Source organism: Odontomachus brunneus, unplaced genomic scaffold (assembly GCF_010583005.1).
Source record: "Odontomachus brunneus isolate Ranch 3 - 2012 unplaced genomic scaffold, Obru_v1 Obru_scaffold_068, whole genome shotgun sequence".
Taxonomy (NCBI): domain Eukaryota; kingdom Metazoa; phylum Arthropoda; class Insecta; order Hymenoptera; family Formicidae; genus Odontomachus; species Odontomachus brunneus.
The window spans coordinates 1395312-1409936 of record NW_022639518.1 but is presented as its reverse complement, the minus strand read 5'-3'; the positions used below and the strand labels follow the sequence as shown (position 1 = coordinate 1409936).

General features: G+C 58.6%; 1 protein-coding gene across 1 annotated transcript; it reads right to left on the bottom strand.

Annotated features, from left to right (window-relative positions):
- Positions 1–265: 265 nt before the first annotated feature.
- LOC116846729 lies at positions 266–2932 on the bottom strand. Its single transcript, XM_032820949.1, has 2 exons — positions 2325–2932; positions 266–1843 (listed from the first exon to the last, which is right to left on the bottom strand). The coding sequence occupies exons 1-2, from the start codon at positions 2341–2343 to the stop codon at positions 357–359; spliced, it is 1506 nt and encodes a 501-aa protein (XP_032676840.1). The 5' UTR covers positions 2344–2932; the 3' UTR covers positions 266–356.
- Between the last annotated feature and the right edge of the window lie 11693 nt (positions 2933–14625).

Genomic DNA, 14625 nt, shown 5'->3' with positions numbered 1-14625 from the left:
TCAAAAAACAAAATGGCGTATCCAATATGGCCGAAGTAAATGAAAAAAAAATGTGTTACTTAGGCTAAAATTTATACCCTGCTTTCTTAATAATTGTTAATTACAAATGCGAAATAAAAAATAAAGAAAATAAATACTGAGAATGTAATAAAAATTATAATATTTAAACAGAAACTCGTTATAAATAATATTACGCTTTTTCTTATAATAAAAGATCTAAGAACTTAATAAAAGAAATGAAATAAAAGTAAAAAAGTAAGATATTTATTAAAATATAATTTGACAACGCATATATAGTGAAACAATATAAATATAGTCCAATAATAAAATTAAAAATAATTAGATTTAATTAATAATTATTCAGAGTCTGTTGAATCATCAGTATCTATGTCAGATGATTTTATTGTAGAAATGTTGAAGCTTTCATCAGTTATCTCAATAGTTGGCGGAATTATTAATTGCACTGCTTCTGATGACAACGATTTTAATTTTTTGGTAGGTAATTTTCGTAAGCTTGAAATAAATGGATCTGATGCCACTAACAGCCGTAAAAAAACATCTTCCATAGTTTTTGTACGAGTACATTTTCGTGAGAAGTCTTCTCGAAACATTTTAATATATTTGTTGCAAACTTTACCATCTATCATTGTTAGGGCAAGATTATAAGATACGTTTATTTCTTTTCCGTCTATAACCGTTTGAAAAGCGACAAGTTTACTCTCTTGTTCTTTAATGTTATCTGTCTCGTTCACGGTGGCTTCGGTATTTTCTTGCAAAAATTGAATCCTTATGGGCCGACAAAATCGAGGAGATGAAGGTCTTTGATTTTTCCATACAATAATTTCTGCATTTGTCATTTGATCAACAGATACAAGCTGTAGTGGCACAAGCGAAGTGAAAAAAATGCTCGAATCTGATTTGCTTCCGTCATCATCACTAAATTTTTGCTTGTACATACTCTGGCCAGAGCTACCATCAAGACCCCACTTGCAAATTAACTTTAAGTTGCGAACGTTTTTTGAAGTCAAGCTCTTTATAACGTCCATTTGAACCAATAAAATTCTTCGAACTGTGTGATCCAATAAATACTGTAATTTGACTTCGGCACTGCATTCAGTTATGATCATGCCTGATCTCAGCGGATAACATTTACTTTTAGCTTCTGATACTGTGTGATATGACGGAAATAATTTACAATTGTTTTCTTTGCTTACAGCTCGTAGTCCCAGATACTGACTTTTTGATAATTTCTGCTCAATTATAAGCGAAAGAGCAGAATCAGCGGAAAGAATGCTTCCTGGAGTAAATTCTAAAGACTTTCTGTATTTTCGGGCTTTCGATGGACTGCCCAATGTCACATCCGAAACAACTTTTGCGGCATCTAATTTTTTGGCAGCTCGAAGACTCATTTGCGTGGCATAACATAATTCTTCGACACTTGCGTGTGAACGAATATCTTCGGTTTTCCTTCGTTTTGTTCTCTCACTTGAAGCTGTAAATGATGAAGAAGGGCGACCTAAATTCCCTTTTTTTGGCGTTTCTATATATTCTTCTACAACTTCGTTTTTATTGAAATAAACGAGCACGCTTAGCCATTGCCGAAACTTTTCAAAAAAATTTTGTTCTGTCCTGTTAACTTTTTGCCACTTCGTTCTAAAATCGTGTAATAATTTGCGTATGACTTGTTTTACATCCTCTGGTAATTTAAAAGAATTTTGTAATTTATGGGACATCTCCTTTTCAATTACTTCATAAATTACAGGCACATGTTCATTTAAATGATCTCTCACTAAAATAAAAATTTCCTTCCTCGACAAAGCCATTTCAGCATTGTCACCAGATTCTAAAACATTAAAATGTGGATATTAATTACATGCAGCTCTTTTATTATTTATTATTTATTCATTAATTATATATTCAACTTATTTAAAAAAAAATGAAAACAAATTAAAAAAATTTCTTTTTTAAATTGTTTATTAAAATTAAGATTAATAAATTATAATTAAACTTAATAAAAATGAAAATTATGACATTTAAGCAGCAGCTTATATACGAATATTTCTGTGTTTATTATTATAAATGTTTGCAAAAACCAGATTGGCAGCTGGTGGCAGCTAATTTTTGTTTATTTTATTAACTAATAATATGACCTACAAGAAAAAATAAAGTTGGTCGCAGAATTCTACAGAATTATTAACTTTTTCTCTCGATTTCTAAACTTTTTATGCGTAATTTCACTTCAAACTTTGGTACAATTATTTGTTAACGGCTATTTTGTTTATTGTTAATATGGTTTGTGTAATAGATATTAATATTCTACTTACTATCAATAGATGATTCCATTTTACAAACATAAAATTGATTAATTCCACGTGTTTTGGCGTACTTTTGAAAAGACCGTTATTTTTCGTCTCTCGTTTGCGACAGATGCTACTCCTGCGAGGGTCACATTAGAACTGGTCTACAAACTCAGATTTTCACGATCGGACCCTGCTGTGTGTGAAATTTGGAAGTCAAACTATCACTGTAGCCAACCCAATAGTTAAAAACTCCTAAATCGAAACTTTATTTTTCGACTTTTGGCCACGTTTTCGGGATTCTGTCCCACTGTGCGATGGGCCGAACGTGGACGAGGCTGCCGGGGTGTCGACGGCGGGCACCGCGGTAGACAGGACTACCGCTGAAATGGGGGGGGAGACGGAAGGAATGGAACTGGGGGGTGCAATTGGAGGGGGGAAGAGAAGAAAGCTGGACAAGGATGGGGGGGATTCAGGGACAGGGTTGAGAGGGTAGCTTAGGGAGTGGGTTGAAGAGGTAGAAATGGTAATGGAAGAGGAAGAGGTTGAGACATGGCCGGACCCGAAAGACATAAAAAGAAACCGGAACTTTATACTCAACCGGTTGGAGAATATCCGGCAAAGTGCGGAGTTAATCGAGGAGGTTACCGGAAAAAGTAAAAGAATGAGCAAAACAGAGAAGGTCAACATTATGAGAGGTAAAAATGAAATGGTGGCATATTGTAAGGACATGGGAAAAGTGTTCAAGACAAGGACAGAGTTTCTGGAAGGGATGGTACAGGAATGGGGAGAATGATGGGAGAAAAGAAAGGCAAAGGATATGGATAGAGAAAGGAAACTAAAAAAGGAGCTATAAAAACTGAAAATGGAAAGGGATGGCTGGAATAAGGAGAGGGAGAGCCTACAAGGTAGGATAGGAGACAAGAGGAAAAAGATGGCGGATCGGGCGGTGTCCCCCTTCCCGGAGGTAAGGCCCAACGTGCGCAATCGGGCGACGTCCCCGCTGAAAGTGCAGGCCTCCGGGTTGGAGGCGGCGGGGTCGGGGCCCGCCGTGTGCGCCGCGCCGGTTGCACCCCTTCTTCCGTCCGCCGTGGCTCCCTCGGGAAACCGGGGTTGGGTTGCGGCGGGCGGGAGGTGTGCGAGAATGAGAGAGAGGGACCCCAAAGGGGGCGGTGAGGTGACGCGCGCTCCGGGGCGTCCGGCGGTGCCGGGGGCGCTGCCGGCGGTGCCGACGACGGCGGCGGTGTCAGTCCGCCTTGAGCCGGGGGGCCTCTCGTTGTCCGTGTGGGTGGCGGACGTAAAGAATACCCCCAACGTATGGCCTGCGTGTCGTAAAAGGCGACTAAAAGGCCCTCATGGGTGGGTTGCTGCGCCCATGAGTATTAGGAGCCGGAGGGCTCCCCTCCTTCTCGCTTCAGAGAGGGAGGGAAGCCCAATGGCGCCTACAGCAGGGGAGCGTACCGGATCCCTTATGCCAGTATGGTACCGGTCTCTCGGGCGGGCAGCGGCGCCCGAGAGTTTGAGAGGGAGGCGAGCGCGCCCGGCTGTCCTTAGGGCAGCCGGTGCGGGTGAACCGAACTCACCGCGGGGGCAGTCGGGTCCCTTATGCCAGTATGGCAACCGGCCTCCCGGGTGGGCAGCTGCGCCCGGGAGTAGTAAAATCCTCGGTGAATACTTCACCGGGGATCCACAGCGGGGGCAGCGCGGGCTCCTGAGGCTCCGTTGAGCCAAACCGCCCTAGGGGGCGGCCCGAAAAGCCGCCCGGGTTGGGGGGCCGCCGTCATGCCCCTTTTTTTTTAGGATGATGGAACAACGAAAAGGAACGATCGGCGGCAGATCGGATGTGTCGCGCCGGCACGGGGGGGCTATGGTCCCAGGCACCCCCGGGTCGTCAACGGACGATGGGCCACACGAAACCGGCGCGTCAACGGCGGGCGCGTCGGTGGGTTCTGCAACCGCCGGGGGAAGGGGGGATATGGAAAGGAAGGGGAAGGACAAAATGGAGGGAGGGGGTAAGAGAAGGAAGCTTGATAAGCACGAGGAAGGCGGAGGGACCCAGGAGTATGAGGAATGTGCGGGAATGGCACGGGAGAAGGAAAGCGAAGAGGAAGAAAGCGGAAGTGAAGAGGAAGAAAGCGGAGAGGATGATACGGAAGCAGAGTCGGAAGAGGAAGAAAGTGAGGGATGGCCGGACCCGATGAACAAGCGTAGGAACCGGGAGTTCGTCCTCACCCGGCTCGATTACGCCAAAGAAAGTGCGAATCTCATCGAGCAGGCCACAACAAAAAGTAAGAGGATGAGTAAGACAGAAAAGGCGACCATCACCGGACATAGTGAAGAACTGAAAAGATATTGTGAGGACATCGCGAGAACTTTTAAAAAAAGGACAGAGGCTCTGGAAGGGAACATAAACGAATGGGAAGATTGGTGGAAAAAAAGAGAGGAAGATGAAAAGAAGAGGTGGAAGGAACTGGAGGAATGGAAAAGTAAAGGAAAGAAATGGGATATGGAAAAGATGGAGTGGTTGGCCGAAAGGAAGGGCTGGGAGAGCAAGGAAAGGAAATGGAAGGAAGAGAAGGAGATGTGGAATGTGGAAAGGAAGGAATGGATGAGGGAACGGGAGAAGGCGGCGAGCTTAGCTGCGGAGTCGACCGCCGGGAGGAAGAGGAAAAACGTGACGGATCGGGCCGTGTCTCCGTTTCCGGAGGCGCGGCCCGATAGGACGGACAGGGCGACGTCCCCGCTGCGGGGCGCCGCGCCGGTCGGACGGCTGGCGGTGGCCGCCGAGGCGCCGCCGGCTGGGGCGGGATCAGTCGTGCCCGCCGGGCCCGCCGCGGCCCCCTTCGGGGGTCGTGGGCGGTTCGCGGCGGGTAGCGGGAATGGGGGCAGGAGAAGGAAAGAGACCTCTAGGCCGGCCTATGAGGAGGGGCGGCACTCGGTGCGCCCGGCGGCGCCGAAGCTCGTGGTGCCGCCGGTGCAGCCGACGACGGCGGCGATCAACGTCCGCTTAGAGGAGGGAGCGGGGAGCCTCACATACGCGGAGGCTCTTCGCAAATTGAGGGAGCTCCCTCTTGAGGATGCCGGGGTTCGGCCGGCGTTTGTGAGGAGGGCCGCGAATGGCGGCCTCCTCTTGGGGCTGGCCGGCCCTGACAGGGAAGGAAGGAGCCGGGGAGCGGACGTCCTGGCCGATAGAATCAGGGCGTCGCTCCCGGGCGCCTTAGTAACAAGGCCGAAGAGGTGGGGGGAGGTTCGGCTCGTCGGCATAGACGAGTCGGTCCTCCCCGACGAGATATCCCGCGCCCTCGCGACCCGCGGCGGCTGCGGGGTTGGGGAGGTGCGGACGGGCACCGTTAGGAGGGGGTGGGGGGGGTCGGCGTTGTCTGGGCGCGGCTACCCCTCGATGCTGCGGCCATTGTGGCCAGGGAGGGACGGGTGGCGCTGGGGTGGGCGGGCGCGCGGGTCGAGTTGCTCGCGGCCCGTCCGCTCCAGTGCCACAAGTGCTGGAGGCCCGGCCACATCCGGGCGGCCTGCTCCGCGTCCGTGGACCGGAGCGGCCTGTGCTACCGGTGTGGCCGGGCGGGGCACATCGCGCGGGACTGTGTGGAGGGTGTTTCCTGCGCGGTGTGCCGCGAAGAAGGTCGGGAGGCGGGTCACCGTATGGGGGGGCCCGCCTGCCCCGTGAGGAAAGGAGGCAGTGGCCCGCGGGCTTGGCCCACGGGGCACAGGAGGGGCCGACCGCCGAATGTGGGCGGTGCTGGTTCCCCCATGGGAGACGAGCCGACGGACCCCGGGCTATCCCGGGGCCCAGTCGGCGGAGAGGGCCCCGGTCTGACCACCTAGACCGGGGCCACGGCGCCGGCCGAACATCGGGCCGGCGCGGGGGGGAAGCCGGGACCGGGGGCGGGTCGCCCCCTGGCGGGACCCTGCGGGGATCTCGTCTTGGGGCGGCTCGCCCCTGGGGCGAGTACGCCCTGTCCCGGTTCCCCCCCTCTCCCCTTCGGGTCGCTTTGGGGGGTGTGCGGGGGCGCACCCTCCTATATAGCGACCCGGGAGAGAGGCGGCGCGGTGTTGGGTCGCACCGCGCCGCTGATCAGGAGGAGCTGTGACCGGGGGTGATTTATTACCCCCGGTCCGGGAGGGGTCCTCAGGACTGCGGAGGGGGGTCCGCGGAAGTAATGCGCAAGTGGTTCCCGCGGGCCCCCTGATGACCGCTGAGGACGGACCCGCCATGGGTTTTAGTGGGTAGGGCCCCCGCCGAGCATCCTCGGGGGGGAGGAGCCCCACATAACCCGCGGTCTCCCCCCGGAGATCGTGGGTATGCGTAACGCATTTCCCCTGGCTAAAAAAAAAAAAAAAAAGGGGGGGGCCTCTCGTATGCGTAGGCCCTCCGCAAGGCGAGGGCCGACATTGCCCCAGGTGCGGGTGGGGTCCGGCCCGTCTTCGTTAGGAGGGCCGCAAATGGCGGCCTCTTGTTCGGGCTGGCCTGACCCGGGAAGGAGGGGGAGGTGGACGCCTTAGCTATTAAACTTAGGGCGGCGTTCCCGGGGGCCGTCGTCACACGGCCCTCAAGGATGGGGGAGGTCCGACTCGTCGGTTTTGATGAGTCGGTCCTTACCGACGAGATAGAGAAGGTCCTCGCTGCGCGAGGAGGATACGGGCCGGGCGAGATTCGCCTCAGCCCCATCCGATGGGGCTGGCGGGGCGAGGGGATAGTCTGGGCGAGACTCCCCCTCGCCGCGGCTGCCAGGGTGGCCGCCGAAGGGAGAGTGGCGCTGAGTGGGCGGGAGAGCGGATGGTGATGCTCGCTCCTCGCCCTCTCCAGTGTCACCGGTGTTGGCGGCTCGGCCACATCCGGGCGGCCTGCTCCGTGTCAATTGACTGGAGCGGCCTTTGCTACCGGTGTGGCCGGGCCGGGCACACCGCGCGGGCCTGCACAGCCCCCCGGCTCAAGGCGGACCGACACCGCCGCCGTCGTCGGCACCGCCGGCAGCGCCCCCGGCACCGCCGGACGCCCCGGAGCGCGCGTCACCTCACCGCCCCCTTTGGGGTCCCTCTCTCTCATTCTCACACACCTCCCGCCCGCCGCAACCCAACCCCGGTTTCCCGAGGGAGCCACGGCGGACGGAAGAAGGGGTGCAACCGGCGCGGCGCACACGGCGGGCCCCGACCCCGCCGCCTCCAACCCGGAGGCCTGCACGGCTAGTGCGGCCTACACGGTGTGCCTCGAGGATGGCCGTGACTCGGGCCACCGCGTTGTGGCTCCGAGTACCCGATGGCAGGGGGTGCTCCGGCGAGCGGGAAACCGCCGGGGCACCGGAGGGGCCGGCCTCCTAATGAGGCCGGACCCACGGGAAGTGTGCCGGCGGATCCCGGGATCCGGCCGGCGGAGAGGGCCCCGGTCTGACCATCTAGACCAGGGCTACGGCGCCGGCCGAACATCAAGCCGGCGTTGTGGGGGAACCGGGACCGGCGGCGGATCGCCCCCTGGCGGGACCCTGCGGGGATTCTCGTCTTGGGACGGCTCGTCCCTGGGGTGAGTACCACTTGTCCCGGTCCCCCCTCTCCCCTTCGGGTCGCTTTGGGGAGTGTGTGGGGGCGCACCCTTCTATCATAGCGGCCCGGGAGAGAGGCGACGCAGTGTTGGGTCGCACCGCGCCGCTGCTTAGGAGGACCTGTGACCGGGGGTGATTTATTATCCCCGGTCCAGGAGGGGTCTTCAGGACTGCGAAGGGAGGTCCGCGGAAGTAATGCGCAAGTGATCCCCGTGGGCCTCCTGACAACCGCTGAGGACGGACCCGCCAGCCCCCTCGGGGTGCACCACCTTGACGTGGTGAGGGGGCTCCCTGAGTCTCGACCCGCAGGGCAGTACCAAGAGTCCAACTCTTGGGAGGGCCGCGGGAAGAGCCTGGGGTCTAAGAGTGCACCAATTGGGGGGAAATGGGGCTCGGGTTCGCCTTGTTTCTTGGGAGGACGTCCTTCGGGGCGTGCCTCCTGGCATGGGGGGGTCCCGTGTCTCATAATGGGGTTTTCCCCTCCTCCGGCAAACGGCCTCGTGAATTCTTTCCGTGGTACGCGCCGGGGAGGGGAAATGGGTGATTTCCGGGGAGTTGCCCGGAAGTCGGCCCCCAAGGATCCGTCGGGCCATGCCGGTAGGGTCACCCATGCCGGACGGGCCGACGGGGAGGGGGATTTGGGGGGGCGCGGCTGTCAGGGCCGCCCGGACTTATTCCGAGGCAGGGCCTGACAGTCTGCGCACGGGTAGGTTGGGCTCGTTAGCTCTTTAGTAGCCGACCTAGGGGAAGGACAAACTCGATAAAAACCCGCCCGTGAGTGAGGGGTCGTAAAGTTCTCACCCAATGGATGGATTATATGTCAATAACCGGAAGCAAACTTACCGGCCCAGGGGTTTCGGAGCCCCAGGGCCCGGCGGCACGGGGGGTAGCGTCCCGGCTCCCTGTGTCGTCGTCATCCGGCGACGGGCTGGCGTGCGGGTTGCCTACCGGCCCGCACGCCGAAGCCGCTACCGTGGATGGAAGTACGGATGGAAGAGAGAAGGTCGTCATTGTCGCGAAGAGAAGGAGGGTAGAAAAGAAAGAGGGAGAGGAACTCGGGGTGAGCCCTGAGGAGGGACAGCAGGAATGGAAGCAGCGTGAAGGGATGCCTGATCCTGGGAAGAAAGGGATGAACGTCACGTTCTTCGCTGCGAGCCTAGAGGCGCTCGGTGAGTGTGTGAACGAGATCGAGGACGCCCTCACGAAGAGCAAAAGGATGTCGAACACCGAGAAAGAGTTCATCCGGAAGAAAAAGAGTGAAATGCTTGAGCTCGGTAAAGGAATGGCGTTGGCCTTTAAGTACCGGACATCGTACTTGGAGGCCGCCATTCTGGAAAGGAATGACTTGTTGGAGGAGGATGAGGCCAGGGAGAGGGAATTGGAGGCGGCCCTGTCGTGTTGGGAGTCAAGAGGACGCGAATGGAAGGAGGAAAAGAGGAAATGGGATCGAGAGAATAAGGAATGGGACGTGGAACGCAGAGCTTCGAAAGGAATGAGGAAACAAATAGAAGCTAGGATTTCGGACTTATGGAGGCCTGTCTGCTCCCCCCCCCGGCCCTTGTGAGCGGGGTGGAGCGAGCCGCATCTCCATCTCTGGTGGTGCGGCCGGAGGTATGCGAGCGAGCGACGTCCCCGTTCCGGGCGGGGACTGCCGGGGTGTCGTCCGCCGGTCCTGGACCGCTGGTGCCTGCCGTGCGGGATGCGGCTCCTCCGGATCAGCAGAGTTGGGCCGTGGTCGGCCCGAGGGGCGGGAAAAGGAGAAGGAGGAGAAACAAGGCCCCCAAGGGGGGTGGTGGGAAGGAGTTGGTAAGGGGGTTCCCGGCGGCGCATCTTGCGTTGCCGACCCCGCCAACGACGGTGGCGGTGGCGGTACGCCTCGAGCCAGGGGGCCTCACATACGCGGAGGCCCTCCGCAAGGCGAGAGGCGATATCTCCCAGGGAGAAGGTGCGGTCCGGCCCGCCTTTGTTAGGAGGGCCGCAGGGGGCGGCCTCCTCTTCGGGCTGGCCGGACCCGAAAGGGAGAGGGAGGCGGACGCCCCAGCAGAGAAGCTGAGGGCGTCGCTCCCGGGGGCAGCGGTAACGCGGCCCATAAGGTGGGGGGAGATCCGACTCGTCGGCTTTGACGAGTCGGTCCTCCCCGAGGAGGTAAGCGAAACTCTCGCAGAACAGGGGGGGGTGCGGGCCGGGCGATATTCGCCTCGGCCCAATCAGGTGGAGCTGGCGGGGGGAAGGGGCTGCTTGGGCGCGTCTCCCCCTTGCGGCGGCCGTCGGGGTGGCGGCCAAGGGGAGGGTGGCCCTGGGGTGGGCGGGAGCGAGAGTCGAGTTGCTCCCGGCTCGCCCGCTCCAGTGCCATCGGTGTTGGAAGCTCGGCCACGTCCGGGCGGCCTGCTCCGCGTCTACGGACCGGAGCAGGCTTTGTTATCGATGTGGTCGAGCCGGGCACGCCGCGCGGGTCTGCACCGAGAGTGCGGCCTGCGCGGTGTGCCGTGAGGAGGGAAGGGACCCGGGTCACCGGATGGGTGGTCCCGGGTGCCCGCTGATGGGGGGCGGTCGGTTCGGCGCTCCACTGCCGGGCCACCGTAGAGGCCGGCCGCCGAACGCGGCTCCGGGCCAGGAAGGCCCGGTCCTCCCCTACCACCACCAACCGCGGGGTCCCCGGGGGGACTTCACCCCCCGGAGGGTCCGCGAGAGGTGGAGATGGCCCCGGTCTGACCACCAAGACAGGGGCCACGGCGCTGGCCGAACACCAGGCCGGCGCCGGGGGGCCGGTATTGGGCATAAACGCCTGGTACCGGTCTCCCCTCTGCCCTACCGGCCGCGGCAGGGGTGCGCGGCAGCGCACCCTCCTCCATAGCGGCTCGGGAGGGAGGCGGCGCGGTGTAGGGTTGCACCGCGCCGTTGCCAGTTGGCACCACGACCGGGGGTGACTGTACCCACCCCCGGTAATGTTGGTTTGGGGGACCCACCTCCCACTACCATCGGGAGGAGCGCGGCGAGAGGTGTTGTGTCCGCCTCTCGCCGCGCAAAGAGGCAAGAGTGGCCTCACGGCAGGGGGGGAGTGACCGGGGAGGGGCTATGTCCCCGCCGCTTCCCCCCCCCTCAGGGTTCGGAGCGCAATAGCGCTAGCGCAGGGCGGCCCCCCGAAGAATGCCGAAAGGTGATGCCAGGGGGTCGCCCTACTTGCGCGGTGAAGGACACACTCAGGGTTTTTTAGTGGGTATACCTCCTCCTCTCCTTTAGAGAGGGGGAGGGGAGTCCCACATACCCCCGGTGACCTCCCCAGGTCTCCGGGGGATGCGTAATGCATTTTCCCGAGTTATAAAAAAAAGGGTATGCGTAAAGCATTTCCCCTGGCTTAAAAAAAAAGGGTTATTAAATACCCCCTCCATGTCGCCACCTTATCATGGTAGAGGGGTACCGGCGATCCAATGAAGGCTCGGCGACAGTACCTTTCGGTTTCGGCCGAAAGAGAGACCCCTACCTGAGGATCGCCAGCGAACGGCGGCAACGGGGAAGAAAAACCCCCACAGAAAACCGGACCGCGGTGGGCTGCAGCCCCGCGGTTGCTAGAGAGGTTCGTAAGACCCTCCACTGCAGTGGAGCCCGGCAACTCCCACAGGGCCGATGGGCCCAATTGCCGGTAGGGGTTGGCGGCCCTGACTTCAATCGCCCGGCCGGCTGAGGCCGTTAGGAGGAGCTTGCTTCTCCACCAATTTTGGGGCGGGCTTGGGGTTGGGGGGATCTCCGCTCCGCGGCGGGTAGTTTCCCGTCGCGGGGGAGGAGAGAAGGTCCCACACAAGTAGGCATTGCACGCTGGTAAGGCAACTAAAAGTGTGGGACACCCTCGATCCGTCCCTACTCGGGCCTCGGCCTGGGTAGTGTAGAGAGAGGAACCCACACCCGGGATTGCACGTCGGTAGCTTCCGACAACCCGGGGAGTGGAGGGGTGCGCGGGCCGCTTGGACATATTCCGAGGCCACCCTGGGATGGCCATCCCGTCGGAGTTACCCGGAGGTTAACTCCGGGCCGACGAGACGGGAGGTGGAGTCGCAGAGACCGGTACATTGGCCCTCCCCACAATCAATGGAGAAGTGCCGCACCCCGGCAACCCTGCGACTCCTCCTGTTCACGGTCGCATATCGCGACGTGGCCGGCCGTGAGGGCCCCACCATGTAAGCAGCTGCGCACGGGGAGCATTAGGGGTCTGCGTGGTATTTGCCAGGACCCCTACAGCGCAGGTCCGACAGCGTCGGACCTGTATACATCGTAAACCCCTGGAGGTCGTTATGTCATGTCTATGACGTACCTCTGAGGGAGCGAGGGCCTTGGCTTAAACGCCTGGGTCGCGAAAACAGGGACCTCTATAAAAAAAACCTCCCCAATCCTAAGCTTGGGAGCCGTGGCGATGGGATGAATGGCCGGCGGGTTATTCGGTCGCGAGCGGTCCACGCCGAGGCACCTGGCGCACCCCGGGTGTATTCAGCCCGAACCCAGGCGTGGGGCTCCGCCTGGTGGGTAATTAGTTCCTCCAAGTTTTATAGCCCACCCTGTAAGCCTCTGGGTGAGAAGGGGTGGGCAACCTAAGAATGACTTCATTTTTAAAAAACAAAAACGTTGCAGGGGGAGAGGAGGAGGAGGTGGAGGCGTACGCCTCACTTTCAGACGGGCGAAACACGCCTGACGCTGAGCCGACCATCAGCTTAGCCAGGAGGTAGGAGGCTGGCAGTTCCCCCTCCGGTAAGGCGGGGGCGAAAGTGCGCCCAGATGGGAGTGCGGGACCATCATTGGTTCCAAAACGCTCCCATGACAGGAGGAGGAGCAACCCTGGATCCGCGGGTAGCGACGGGGATATAAGTTCGCAGTCGGTCTCCCCCGAGCAGAAACAGAGGTTCGCGAAGAAGAATGGGCGGGGACGCCCCCCCGTGTACTCCCGCGTTGGAGACCACACGGTGGCCGCCCTAGCGTATAAGAAAAGGGAGAAAAAGGAGAGCGACGCGATGGCAGGCGTGGAGGCAGTTATAGACCCCTCCGTGCGCCCGCAGTCCCAGAGGGCCCTCCGAACAAAAGAGAAACAGTTGAGGATCCCCCGCGACCTGCGGTCAAAGCAGACCGCTGAAGTCTCGTCGATGGCCCTACAGGCCGCGGAGCGATCTAAGAATATAAAGGGGCTCTACAAGGGCTCCTCTGGGATGCCGCGGCGAGAATGGCCGCATGTAGCCTCACTCTTGTGCAGAGGGCCACTGCAACAAGTGACTCCGAGCAGAGTGAGGCTACAAGGGAGGAATAGGTGGCGGCCTCGGTCGAGTTAGAGCGTCTTAGAGTTGAGGGCGCCCTACTTAGGATTTAGGTTGGCCGCCTAAAAAAAGAGCTGGAGAAGAGCCGAACATCCGGCCCCTCCAGCTTGCCACGGGTGACCTCTGTTATGGAGGTTGACGAAGCCGAGCCACCGAGCCTTGAAATGGATCTGCGGGCGATCCCGTTTCCCGAGACACGTCTGCGGATCCAAAGAGAAAGAGGGCGGAAGATGGTGGGGGGGGGAGTCCCCGCCCCTCTCCCAGCCCGTCAGTAAGAAGAAGGCGACCCGGCACCACCTGTCTACCTCCAGCGAGGGGGAGGTGACAGTGGGAGGAAGCGTCGGGTCTGCCCTGCCACTCCTCCCGACTCCCGAGGAAATGGAAATCGGGAAACAATGTCGGGAGGATGTGGCTAGAGATATAGCGGAGAAAACGCTACCCCTAAAGGAGGCCCCCCCTCTCCGGGCACGTGACGGTCCCGTTGAGGGGGTGGCTGGACCCCTCCCGAAGAAGGGGAAAAAAAGAGGAAGGCTGCTGTCGTGATGACGGCGGGTGTGGGGGTACTCCCCGCAGCCCGTCGAACTGTTGGTGGGCGGCCTCAGAGGGCCGCGGGGGGAAGAGTCCCCTCCACGGCTAAAAGCGCGCTCCCTGTGGTGGCAGGATTGAGTGACAGGGAGCTAGAAACCCTCGTAGTGACCCTAGTTCCCCGCCTTATGGAGGCCATGAGGGCCGTCATCCCTAAGATTATGCCTGGGGAGTGGCCCGCGTGGCCCCAAAGTGAAAATAAAAAGGTAGGAGGAAGGGGTGGGGAAGGGAGCCGCGCAACGCGGCCCAACCCCGCCCCAGTAACCAAGTCCTCCGCGACCACTACCCCCGCCGAGGCCAAACGGTCTGAGGTGGCGGGGGGGGGGCAGGCGGAGGAAGAAAAAGAAGAAGAGTGGCGCGGGTGACCCGTTGCCCTCGGATAATGAGCGGGCTGCCCCTAAAGTGTGCGCCTGCTCCTGCCGGGGAGCCGCCCCCCCCCCTGGACCGGACCGTACCTATGCGATCCGTGTGGGGCACTGACCATCCCTCCTCCGCCGCTGGGCACGTGTAGTCGGGAAGAGGGAGAATAAGGCGGAAGGGGGGCAAACAGGCCCCCCAACCCGTCCCCCAAAAGCCGGGGCCCCGAAGGGTTCCGCGGTCAAGGGGGGCAACAAGAATAAAAATTCATGGCATGGGGGAGACGGGAAGAAATCCGCCCTCCCGAGGGCTCCTCGCACCGCCGCGGTTCCGGTGAGCTGCCCTACGGGTAGCTGCGCCGATGTCATGCGGCGGGCGAGGAGCCATATAGATTTAGGCGAGCTGGGGATCGGGGATCTCAGAACCAGAAGGGCCGCCATCGGCGCACTTGTCTTTGAGATCTCTGGTCCCGAAGGACAGACTAGGGCGGATGCCCTGGCCAAAAAAATGTCGGCTCTCTTCGCCGACAAGGGGAATGTG